Source organism: Thamnophis sirtalis, unplaced genomic scaffold (assembly GCF_051295495.1).
Source record: "Thamnophis sirtalis isolate CommonGarterSnake01/CBP01778 unplaced genomic scaffold, rThaSir2_p1.2 scaffold_5, whole genome shotgun sequence".
Taxonomy (NCBI): Eukaryota; Metazoa; Chordata; class Lepidosauria; order Squamata; family Natricidae; genus Thamnophis; species Thamnophis sirtalis.
Genome location: NW_028261385.1, coordinates 74752704 through 74765742, shown reverse-complemented (window position 1 = coordinate 74765742; position 13039 = coordinate 74752704). Strand labels below are relative to the sequence as shown.

Below are 13039 nucleotides of genomic sequence, written 5' to 3'. Positions count from 1 at the left end.
TGTTCTCTTGCTACCAATTACTATAGCCATTACTTTTTCCAGGGCAATGCTACAAATTAGAAAGGACTTGATGTCTTCATTTTGATAAGATCTAGTTCACATTGCTGGGTCACTTAATTGATTTTATGGAGATCAAAAATGATAGCAGCCCTGTGGAGGGTTAGAAAATGAGACATGTAAAGACAGCCATACTTAGGCAGGTGTCCATGTCACAAAGGCCACTATTATGAACTGTACTCATGATTTACAATACTAATCAAAAGACTAGGCTATAAAGAACCATTCACTTGAGGCAAATTTGAACTGCCTCCAAGAAGCCTTTTACTAAGGCTTCTGTCCGCTGGAAGACGGAAGTTGGTATTCTTTTATATTTTTCCGTGATATCAAAATGCCTGAAATTGTTACTAGTAGATATATGCAAGCAAATGTGCCAATAACAATGTCAATTTTACAAGGCTAACTTGAATTACATGAGATCACTTTGTTTCTCTTCTCTGTCTGCAAAGAAGTTTCTTCACCGGTTTACAGGTGGATCCAGAATTGCAATTTCAGCAATTGCTTGAATAAGAATATTCTTCAATACTGGCTGGCTTCACTATCATTTCCATGCTGCTTTGATAGAGAAATAGATGTTATGAAGAATGAAAGAATTAACATGAAAACAAACTAGAAAAAGAATCATAACCATTTGAGTGGCTTGGCTAGGCCAACAGAGGAACACATTGAAAAAGGACAACAAGGCGGACATAATAGTGACCAATAGACAAAGATGCTTTTGTGTGTTGGTATTGCTTCAAAATCAAGTTTTCTCTAGGCCTGTTTTCCTGTCTGCAGCTTTTGCTTTTCTGGGATTTAAATGTCAAAAACATCCTCTCCAGGGCAGAGAATAATTTGAGCATCACTGTGGTTAATGAAATTGCACTCTTGTGTCACTGTGGTTCTGTTAATGGCAAAAAAAGAAGCAAAAGGTAAAACTACATCATGACTGCAGTTAGATTTACAGGAAAGCTATCTTCATTTTATTGCAGGTCACTTTCCTTGTCAATATACGATCACAAAATCTAAATAAGAATGTTAAACTTCTCGTCTTCTGCTGTACTGTCCATCTGATATGTCTGCTTTTCATTCCAAGGATGGCCAGTCCCGAACAGTGAGGCAATTCCAGTTTACTGACTGGCCTGAACAAGGAGTGCCAAAATCGGGAGAAGGGTTTATAGACTTCATTGGCCAAGTTCATAAAACAAAAGAGCAGTTTGGACAAGATGGGCCAATTTCGGTTCACTGTAGGTAAGAGAAAGAAACACAGGTGCTAAATATTGTTTGTCTGATTAAAATGACAAGATGTTTAATGATGGTAATAGCATGCCGAGGTAGAAATATAGGCATGAGGAAGCAAATGCGAGGTGGTTCAAATGTCATGTCAGCATCGAGCTGACAGTGTGACCTTATTCATGCCATTATCTGACAGTTTCCATTCCCCATCTACAGAAATATGACAATAAACAGCATAGTAGACCCATGCAGATCTAGCAGTCCCAGAAGAAGAAGAAAAGATTTTGTTCTACTGGAATTTAACTAGAATCAAGACAAGTCATCTCTCAGTAATGATGCTGCTAATATTCCTGCAAATCCCTGTGTGGAGCAAAAGGTTATAGTAGCTGACAATTATTTCCTCTAGTAAGCTTAGAAAAGGGATGCGGTGGCTCAGTGACTAAGACGCTGAGCTTGTCGATCACAATGGTCAGCAGTTTGGTGGTTCGAATCCCTAGTGCCGCATAATGGAGTGAGCTCCTGTTACTTGTCCCAGCTTCTGCCACCTAGCAGTTCAAAAGCATGTAAAAATACAAGTAGAAAAATAGAAACCACCTTTGGTGGGAAGGTAACAGCGTTCCGTGCGCCTTTGGTGTTTAGTCATGCCGGTCACATGACCATGAAGACGTCTTCAGAGAGCGCTGGCTCTTCGGCTTTGAAACAGAGATGAGCACTGGCCCCTAGAGTTGAGAATGACTATCACGTATGTGCGAGGGGAACCTTTACCATTCCCTAAGCTTTTAAAAAAAAAATTCATTTTTTTCTTGAATATAAACATAACAAGACGGGAAACATTTTTTAAATACAATCCTGCAGAATACTTAAGAACATCTTTTGCTTACGAACTGCTTAGTGACTGTAATAAAGATTATCATAATCGTAATCTTTTGTGCTTATTTAATCAATTTGCTTTATGGATTGCAAAAACTAATGTTTTAATTTGATAATCATATGTTCAGTAAAATGTGTGCAGCCTAATGGAAAGAATTGCAAGATTTATACAATGTAACCTCCATTTTCCTCTTCTGGCAATTCTGCAGCTTGCTTCTTCCTTATGGGACTATAGAACTCTAATATTCAGTCTTTGTGAAAGAATAGACAGGAACAAAAGTAGAAGATAAAATATTATCAGCTGTATAGAAATGGACAGAAACAGCCATAGAAATGCTCAGGAATAAAGAATAAATAATCTTTCTCTGGGTATTTACAAAATGTGTACAGCAGTTCTAAATCCATAGAAAGAATGCCTGTCCCCATAATTTGTTCAAAAATGTTGAGTCGGGTGATGTGATATGTCTTCATATCTATGATTTCTGTACATGGAAAGAAAAGTTAATAATCTAAAGTATTGAGTCAATGGGGGAAAATACATAGAAGTATTTCCTAGTATGTATTAGATGTGAATAGTAGGAAGAAAATTCATTTTTGTATCCTTCCAAAATGTAAGGCAGACTTATGAATCAGATACTATGATTAAAGGATTAGCTCTATAAAATCATCTTTTGACAGAGTAAAAAATAAGTACTGATCCTATTTAGTTAAAACTTGAAGCCATACACTCAGTCATATAATGGCTCTCATAATGACAAGTTGTATTACCAATGTCCCAAATTATAAAGTGCACCATAGAGTCCCCATTTTTTATTTTACTTACCTGAACATGTGACATACAGACATTGGCTGGTGTGTATGTACTGTTCCTTTCTAGGATGGATATTTGTTCAATTTGCACTCACATTTCTTCATACAGTTATATGTGAGTATCTGTGCATATGTACCCAGGGAAAATGGCAGGAAAGAGAAAAAACAATCAACAACAAGCTGGATGGACTCAATTGGAATCAAGCATCAATGGGTACACTATTGCAAAATCCGAACGATTGGTTGGGGACAGATTATCCTTCAGAAAGGGTAGATCACGAAGAGGAAATGCATATTGATAATTCATGGCATATAATCAGAGAGAGATTAAGGAAATCATTAGCTGAAAATCTCTTACAGAAAAAGTGTTTGCTTTCCACATTTATTAGTACAGTTCAAAAAACGTATCAGGAGTACAACTGTTTATATAATCCCCTAATAGATTTCTTGTAAGAAAAAAGAGGAAAGAGTAATTGTAACATTTGTTCTTCATTTTATTTTAGCTATTGACATGGACTGGTTTGAAGCAAACATGGCAAAATCCTGCTTTCATTTTTTTTCCATTTAAGATAAAACAGTAATAACTTGAAATCATTATTATAATCTGAACACTTCAAGATTCTACCCCATCAGATTATAACATGTGTTTTCAGTTAATTAATATTTTGCATTATTAGCCATGTTTTCATACAGTTAGGCCATGAGCCTGATAGAATAATTTGGAAGAGCTACCCAACATCCAATAATGCTAATCTTTTAATGGGTAGTAGAAAATATGCTTTCTCAAAACACTTTCAAAGCACAATCTGTGTGTCATCTTTTAACTAAATGTAGTTCTTCTGCTATCAACTATATTTGCAGGTGTATGCTTTAAAAATGATGTTCAATTATCTCTGTTGATAAAGGTCTCCTAGTTTTTCTATTATCTACTCCTACTCAAAAACTGAAAGTCTTCAAATCATATTCAGAATTTCAGTTACAATTACTATTTGGTTTAGCAGAAAATAGCCACCTTGCAAGAATGTGATTTACATGTTCAGTTTATATATGGATTTTGTATACATAAGCTATATTTACAATTAAGCATTCAACTAAATTTTGCTTTTTTGTTTTTCTTTCTTCCCTCTCTGTCTCTCTGTTTCTTTTCCTTCCTTCCTTTTCTTTCTTTCTTTCTTTCTTTCTTTCTTTCTTTCTTTTTTTGTAGTGCGGGTGTTGGAAGAACTGGAGTGTTCATAACCCTAAGCATTGTGTTGGAACGAATGAGATATGAAGGTGTTGTAGATATTTTCCAGACTGTCAAAATGCTAAGGACGCAGCGGCCAGCCATGGTACAAACAGAGGTGAGAAAAACAGTTTTCTACATACATATACACACATACATCTGTATGTGTGTGTGTGTGTGTGTGTGTATATATATCTTAATTTGTTATTTGTTATTTATATTTTGTAACACAAGCAAATATAGAAACCTACAAATAGACTGTTTTCATTCTTTCATTGAAGGATGCTTTAAGCAACGAAGACTTTCCTTGAAATATAAGGCAGGATAAGAAGAAACAAATAGTAGCACATCTTTATTTAGTTGATTGATTGGGGACTAAACGGGTAGCAACTGGAGGTCGTCTCGCTATCACCCAGTTGTCCACTGCAATATCCCAGGGACTAGTGGTTAAGATACCAGTCTAGAAAACAGGAGACCATAGTAATCCTTCCTTAGCCATGAAAGTCATGACCAGTCATGCTCTCTCAGCCAAATTTACCTCACAGGCTTGTTGTTTTGGGAAAATTAGGAGGAGGAAGACATATTAGATATGTTTACTGCTTTGAGTTGTTTGTAAAAATAATAAAAGCATTATATAAATTAAATAAATAAATATGATTGAGGGTTGAGGGTTGGTGTAATTTTTTTGAACCTCCCATCTGGAGCCCAAATATCTGCAGAGGAATGGGTTTACTTGCATTTAAAAAGCCCCACATGTGGAAATCCCTGCATTGTCCAAATTCCTGGTTATTTGGGAGATTCTGTTCTCCCCAAAAGAGAGACAAAATGACAAAGGGTTGCATTTTTTATTTCAAGTAAGAGCATAAATGTTCTGGGTTTTAAAACAAGCCCCCACCTCCCCAATCCTTGCCCTTCTAGACTCACCAAAGAATTCATTTCTCTTAACTCACACATTGTTTTAACCACAGCAACTGAAAGCTTCCTTTACTTTGCTTTGGATTCAGCAAAAATATGTTGCTGCAGAGAAAAAGGTGGCTTAGGGCAAGAGACGGAAGGAGGCTGTAGATCAGTAAAATGAAGAAGTACCACAATGATGAGAATATTTCCCTCTTTATTATCTTGTTATATATCTTAATGCTGTCTGTTGTTTCAGGACAAAGTTATTTATATAGTATTAATTAAAGTTATTGAGATTCTATTGGTTGGATAATTTAGAATTTTAAATCTAAAGAAAAAAATGTACTGTCAATGTTAATTACAGTTATAACAGAAATCACTGTTACAAGCATAAAATTATTAGACTTCTTCATACAAGATTAAATATAATATTAAGAAAAAATACTACTGGTTACATCAAAGTAATTTTTGTACAGTAGTCATGAGCTAATTAGTACTGAGGTCTTCATTAAATAATTGCTTAATGTGAGAGAGACTAGAGAGAGAGAGAGAGAGAGAGAGAGATGAGAGAGAAAGAGAAAGAGAAAGAAATGTATCAATGCTTAGGGTTAGGGTTGTCTGATCGCTGAAAGCATGATATCTAGCACACGGATAAAACAAGGTGCATAGGGCAGGATGTTCTGAAGTAGTGTTCCCACTGCAACTTTTTGTGTTTTCTCCGATTAAGATTACACCAAAAAGTGTTGGAGGGCCTGGCTTTGAGCTAGTCTACCTAAAGAAACAATGGATCACTTGCTGGAGGGGTGACTTAAGGCACCAGTTGGACATTCTACTTGTGATATTCTACCCATACAACCTGGTACAGTAGAACCTCTCGTCACAAATGCTTCTGACAACGACCAAATTGGGTTCCGACCCAAAAAATCACTTCCCCCCCCCGTGGCTGATTTCCCCTTCTGCGCCATTTTTTTTTGGCGGGGGGGGGGGGTTAAGCACAAAAATTCCAAAATTAGCTTTGGGTCATGACCAAATCAGGTTGCAACCAAAGTTAAGGAAAGAATTATGATCATGACCAGAAGTTCTACTGTACCAACCAAAAGGCTGTGTATTAGATGTCCAATCTCCCTTTCCACTCTGTAATTCCATAACTCAGATGCAGTTCTTTAGTGGCTACCACAAATGTGAATGTTAAGCACATACATCACATTTACATGTATCCTATTAGGGAGATACAAATTCTGTGCCAAGGATTTTTGTTTACGCAGAAACAGCCACTCTGATCAGCTTTTAAGCCAAAATCATCTTGATCCCCTATAAATCTGAAAAGGTATAAGTTTACACAGAGCTTGTGTAAACACAGAAAGTGATCCCTTTTTTCTGTTCTCTTAATCAGGATTAGAAAATTGTCAATGTATCTTTGCTGAGCAAATATATTTATTTCAACCTAATTTTCTGTCTGTCTCTCTCTCTCTCTCTCTTCCTCTCTCTTTCCCAAGGATCAGTATCAGTTCTGCTATCGAGCTGCACTAGAATATCTGGGCAGCTTTGATCACTATGCAACGTAAAAACAAATGGAAAAACGCTGACCCATTCTGGATTGTTAACTACAGGCCCTTTAAGATCCAGAGAGCCTCTTCTGAGCCATACAGTGTGCTTGAGAAGTACTTAACTTTAAATTAAAGACCAATTAGTGGGAAATATTAACAGGAAACAAAACAAACTGCCGGGTGAACCAACAATTCAGTCATCAGTAAACTTAACCAGAAACACAATTAAAGAAACTTGACTGGGTTGAGGCACCGGAAGGATTTCAGTTTACAGAGATCCCAGGATTCTGTTTTGATTGAATTTGAATGAAAAGGAAGAGGACATTCCTTCCAAGGACGATCATCTCGTTCAGGACCGCATGATAATCAATGATGCCAACCTTAGGTTTCTGCAATTCAGCGTCAGATGTTCGTCAGGAGGCCCATCCCGGCTCCTCCAGAACAAAACCACCTCTTGGTTCCAACATCCCCCCCCCCTTCCTGCCATATTGCTCATCAGTAACCTTTGGGGTTGGGAGGGCAAAGGGCAAATGTTTGAAAAGAAAGTCCTTGATTTAGTTTTCTAGTATTGTAAAGATACTGCTGACCTGTGCTTCATTTTTAACTGTGTAAACTTTTTTTCCTTTTTTAAAAAAACGACGACAAAGGTTTATCATTCGATGAAGTAAATTCAAACAAAAATTGCATACCTGTTCGATTTTTTTTGTTTGTTTCTGAATTGTAGTTTTTTTATGCTGTAGAACTGTTACCTGTAATATCTCGCTGTAGAAATGTTAAATAATTTTGACAATTTGCACATTTTTGTGCAGCCCTATATTTATCTCCAGGACCACATTCTCATTTAGACCTTGCTTTTACATTTGATTTTTTTTCAATGAAATATAAATCAGTTAATCTACATATGGGAGATTTTGTTTTTATTTCTTTTGGAATCAACAGGGAAGCGCAAGTATAAAGCTGCTACTAACGCTCACACGTTTCTCTTTCTATTATAAATATATGTATATCTCTCTCATTCTCTCTCTATCCATCTACAACAATAATACGTAGATAGACAGAAAGAAATGCACATAAATATAAATATATAAATATAAATATACATGTATCAGTTCTTCCATGACTTGGATTTGTTGAAGTAGTAGGGGGGGAAATCCAAATTGATACATTCAGACCATACAACATTTCTACACATCTCTGCATTTCGAGGTTTGCTTTTGAGGGATTTGTGTTTCTTTTATCTTTTTGTTTTGCTTTCTTTTCAATTTCCTAGGGGAAATGAGGAATGCACATCAGTGATACTTGAAATTCAACCTTACCCAAATCTAATGGGTAGAAATCATGTGCACACATATCATTCATCACCCATGCACATTAAGGTTTGATCCGCCGTTACTAGAAGAGAAGGCCCATTAACTCAGTGGGACTTACTCCTAAATAAACCTGCTTAGGGATTGCATTGCATATCATGTTATAGCTCTCAGTGAGATTTCATATTGCAAAAAGTTTAGTGCAATAGCATCCATAATAAGTATAGGAAGTAGGCATACAAAGGAGGTCAGTGCATATCCCTAATGGAAGGAAAATGCTATAATAGTTGTCAAGGGTTTTTAAAATGTATCCACTTATAAAATTGTCTGCAGTATAGAATAGGTTTTTGGAATGACGACGTAAAATGGGGCAAAGCCAAACACACGTTGGTCTGTAGGCCAGAATATTTTCTGGCAGACAGCACTAGTTAGAAATGCTGTTTTTCAGTTTTAATTTTTGCATTTAGAGTGCCTTATATTTGATGCCTATTTTGATAGCATTGCTTCGATTTCTTTTGTCTATGTTTGCTCCAACAGGATCTCTGTGATTTCTCATCAACCTTTTTTTTTCAATTAACACAGTCTCTTTTCAGCATGTGAAGTTTTTCTTAACAATATTCATTCCAAGTTTTCACTATTGATATTTTTTTTTCATCCATACCAGAGGGTAGTCAGGCACCCTGTAGGCACAGGCAAACTATTTCAAAAATGCCCCCAGCTGGCATTCATAACTATAATTTTATTTTGTTCTGTTTTATAGATATGCTGCTATTCTAAAAATATAATAAAATACTCCTAATACTTTAGGAATGGCAATTTGACTGGGTTTGGATCCCCACTCATGTATGTGAATTTCATTGGAGGTCACAACATGTTCTTTTAACTCAAGCAAGGAGGGCTCTGAGATCAGCTGGATTGGACAAAGGACTTACGGTGGTATTGTCTAATGACTACTGAATAAATGGATTGTGCCAGTTGAACAGAAGCCATTGTTTCTTATATTGGGCTTAGTCAACCTGGTGCCATTTTGATCAAAATATAGATCACAAAGAAATGTTCTTAGATGTGTTTCCATAAATAAAAGCAACCAGGAATATACCTACATTAGCATTTATTTTTCCATGTTTTCCACCATTACCAGAAATAAATATATTAAAAGACCAAACACTAGAAAGCATTCTATTTGAGCACTTTTATATATATATATATTTTAAGAAAATCAATTAAAAAGCGCAAAAAACAAAAAAAAATCCACATACATATGTATAATAGTTTTTAAATAAGCATTATAGAAGGCTACCTCAGAGTGAGATTCTTTAATTCTACATCAGAATCCAACATGAATGTGTGCACTGCATGTTTTCTTTTGATTTGTTTCTGTCAAAAATAAAAAGGGGCCGGGCTATATACAGAACTCACACTTTCAATCAAAAGGATGGCTCGACAGATTGACATGCCGTCCAAAGATGCTGGAGAGGCAAGGCTGCACAAACGCTTTGGGTGAACTGGCTTAAATTCAAGCACAACCCTGCAAGGGCCAAAGCAATAGAATTCCCCCCCCCCCAAAAAAAGCAGGACCGTGTGATGTGAATCAGTTGGGTCTTGCAGAAACTGGGACACAAAGGAGTTCGTAATCATGGGTATAGCTGTCAGCAAGGTGTGGCAGAAGGATGTGGGGGCTTAGGAAGCAATCAATTGTACGTGAGCAAGAACAGGATCTCCTGGTCCAGGACAGAGTGCAATTGGCGCACAAGATGAATCTGTGTTAAGTTGCCTTCCACCATCCCTGTAGAGGCCATGTGTCTAGGATAGGAGTGTCAAACTCACAGCCCATGGGCCGGATGCGCCATGCACCGGCTATGCCCACCTCCGGTTTAGTGAAGGGGGGAGGGGAAAGTTGCAATAAGTCAGGTGATGAAAATGTGATGCTGCGAGTTTAACACCCTTGGTCTAGGAGGACTCCAATTGTGCCCCAGCTCTATCCGTGGACATCTTGTGCAGACATGCCTTTTAACTCATTACAGATCAGGGCCAGCCTTTCTCCAACAATAATTTGTTCTGTAAAAGAAGATGATAAGCTAAATCAGTAGGAAGGGCACACATGACACCAAAAAGCCGCCAAATAAATAGCCAGTCCTCTCCAAGCGACTATTCAGGAGTTGCTTCTAAAGAGATTTCTATCCAAATCATTGATGTGCATTCCATCTGGGTTTCTTTGCGGTGTGGTGATTTTTCTTCTCTCATTTCCTTTTTCTTTTCTTTTTTCAACGAGTCGGTCTCGTGAATCGTCATTCACCATAGTCGGCATTTTGTTTCCTCAGCATAATCAGTACGGTGCTATTATTTACCTATGTATGTGTAGTTATGTATAATTTTGTAATTAGTTAATGATGGAGAAATACACAAACTATATAAGAATTATTTGTACAGAACTTTTATTTTAGCTCTCTTTTTTAAAAAAAACATGGTTTGCATGGTTAGCCGTTGGTGAGGATGGATGGGCAAAGGAGGGTGATCTGCACTTTCTATATCTTTGTACTATGCACTGCCCTATTGATTCTACACCCAATAGTATTATTACTTGAACCCATCTGTAACAAAAACAATTATGAAAATTCACTTGTGTGTATGTAAATAACACAAAAACATGATAAAAGAGGGGGAAAGTTTGCAGGGGCAACAATGAAACACAGATTCCCCCCCCCTTTTTTATTTCTCTCCCTCTTCTGGTTTTAATCTTTTAATTTTAAAGAGCCCTGATACTCCAAAAGACTATCATTAGAGGGCTGAGGATCCCGTCATCCATCTTGTTATGTGGCGTTGCCATTCAGGCTTGGAGTGTCTTTACAAAAATAATACAAGTTGTGTTCTCTGCTCTTGTTTTGGATGCCTAGACTGAAAAATTAAAACAAAAAAAAAAAACCTTGTAAAATGGCTTGTTAAAAAAAATACAATTACCTCTAATCAGTAGTACGCGTAAATGTTTTACAGAATGAAAGGCGTGCTTTTTATTTTCTTACTTCGTTACATTAGTGGCGAAAGAAAGTCTGTATGGAAATCAGTTCTTTGCTGACACAAGCTCCATTTGTTACAAATGAATTCTAATAAAAATGTCAGTGTTACGCAACCTCGGTTGTCTTTTCTCACACTTCTGCTTGTCGGAGTCCCTCATTTTTTATTTCACCAGATACCACCGGACAGGGTTTGTCAATTTCTTGAAATTGCTTTAAAAAATGAGGTGTGGTTATTTATATTTGTGTTTTTGCATTTCTGACCAATGGCCAAAATAAATACGCTGCTTAAAAAATGATCAGGAACGGCCTGAGTTCACTAGCAAAGCAACTGCCATTCGAAAGGACAGCAATATCTTGAAGCAATTTTCTGGGTTGTGGAAGACCTAATGCCTTCGTGACATTATCTGCCATGTATGGTCCCAAATTTGTTCATCAGTTTCTTATTCTTGCAGGCATCGCCTCGGGTAATAGGGAATATCTTTGATCTAAATTAGATAATACATCATTTCGCCAAAGCTTTGATTTTCTTCCTCCTATAAAAAGGGGGAAAGCTTTCTTGACAGAGATTTTATGTAGCAGCATAAAATGTGGTGACTACAGTCCTATGAAACATGGATTTTATGTTCATCTGCTACAGTGTTTGAAGTTCATTGCTTCAAAGGAGAACAGCCTTAAAACTGGTAAACACTGGTCCGATATTAGAACAGATGTACAGTTCCACAAGTGGGGATTATCTGCATGTACAATCATAAATAGGGATGCAGTGGTTCAGTGGCTAAGATGCTGAGCTTGTCAATCAGAAAGGTCGACAGTTCAGCAGTTCGAATCCCTAGCACCACATAACGAGTGAACTCCTGTTACTTGTCCCAGCTTCTGCCTAGCAGTTTGAAAGCATGTAAAAATGCAAGTAGAAAAATATGGACCATCTTTAGTTGGAAGGTAACAGCTTTCCATGTGCCTTCGTCATTTAGTCATGCCAGCCACATGACCACGGAGATGTCTCTGGACAGCAGTGGCTTTTTGGCTTTGAAACATAGGTGAGCACTGCCCCCTAGAGTCAGAAATGACTAGCACGTATGTGTGAGGGGAACTTTTACCTCACAATCATAAATTATTGTTAAAGTTGCCTATCTACACGCAACTGTAGAGAGGCTTTGCAATAAATAGTTAAAAGCTATAGGCCTTTAATGTAATAATGTTAGAGGAGTTCTTTACCACTTATTTGGTCAATAGCATGGGACATGCACCTAATAAAAATCATGAAATGTGAGCAGCTGCATCAGAAATGCAGAAACTAGCATTTCTGCACAAATGCCTCAAGCTGTCAAGATATCTGTATTTTAAGGAACCAACCACCTCTGAAGAACGGCTGGAGAATTTTCGTCCAGGGCCTTTGTTCAGGCACTCCATGGAGTGTACACAGTGCTTGTTGTGTGTATTCAGTTCTTGAGTGTTGAAGCCTAATCAAAACAGGTGCTGAAAATGCAAACATCCTGCCCTGGTTCTGTCTTAAATGATCTAACAGTGTGATGTTTACTTCACAGCTGAACAAAATATTGATTTGGGAGCCTCAAACCCAGCCTAGTAGTTGTATTTTTATTGTGCTTGTTATTCTCTGGAACAGCTCACAACGAAGGATATTTCTACCACTAACACAGATTGGTTATCCTCATTCTGAAGCCCCTTTAGTTCTTACAACAGTGTGAGGGGGGAAACAATTAAAATGATGTATTTGGTGCTCTTTCCAGTGGCATACATATATATATATATATATATATATATATATATATATATATATATATATATATATATATATATATATATATATATATATATATATATATATATATATATATATATATATATATATATATATATATATATATATATATATATATATATATAGTGAGAGGGGGGGATGGAGAGAGGGAAAGGAGAGGGGGAGGGAGGGAGGGAGGGAGGGAGGGAGGGAGGAGAGAGAGAGAGAGAGAGAGAGAGAGAGAGAGAGAGAGAGAGAGAGAGAGAGAGAGAGAGAGAGAGAGAGAGAGAGAGAGAGATAATTATATTGCCAAAGCAGAATATTTTTGGCATTCTGAAATA

The 13039-nt window shown here is 37.0% G+C and overlaps 1 protein-coding gene across 18 annotated transcripts in view; it reads left to right on the top strand.

The window, feature by feature from the left end:
- PTPRD (protein tyrosine phosphatase receptor type D) overlaps positions 1-11052 on the top strand; it is a 1257980-nt gene extending 1246928 nt beyond the window's left edge. For all 18 annotated transcript variants that reach the window (XM_087716068.1, XM_087716065.1, XM_087716064.1 and 15 more), the window contains 3 exons: positions 1133-1287; positions 4157-4292; positions 6568-11052. In XM_087716068.1, coding sequence (XP_087572194.1) covers positions 1133-1287; positions 4157-4292; positions 6568-6636 — 360 coding nt within the window. In that variant the 3' untranslated portion in view covers positions 6637-11052. The remainder of the gene's footprint in view (positions 1-1132; positions 1288-4156; positions 4293-6567) is intronic.
- Positions 11053-13039: the final 1987 nt, after the last annotated feature.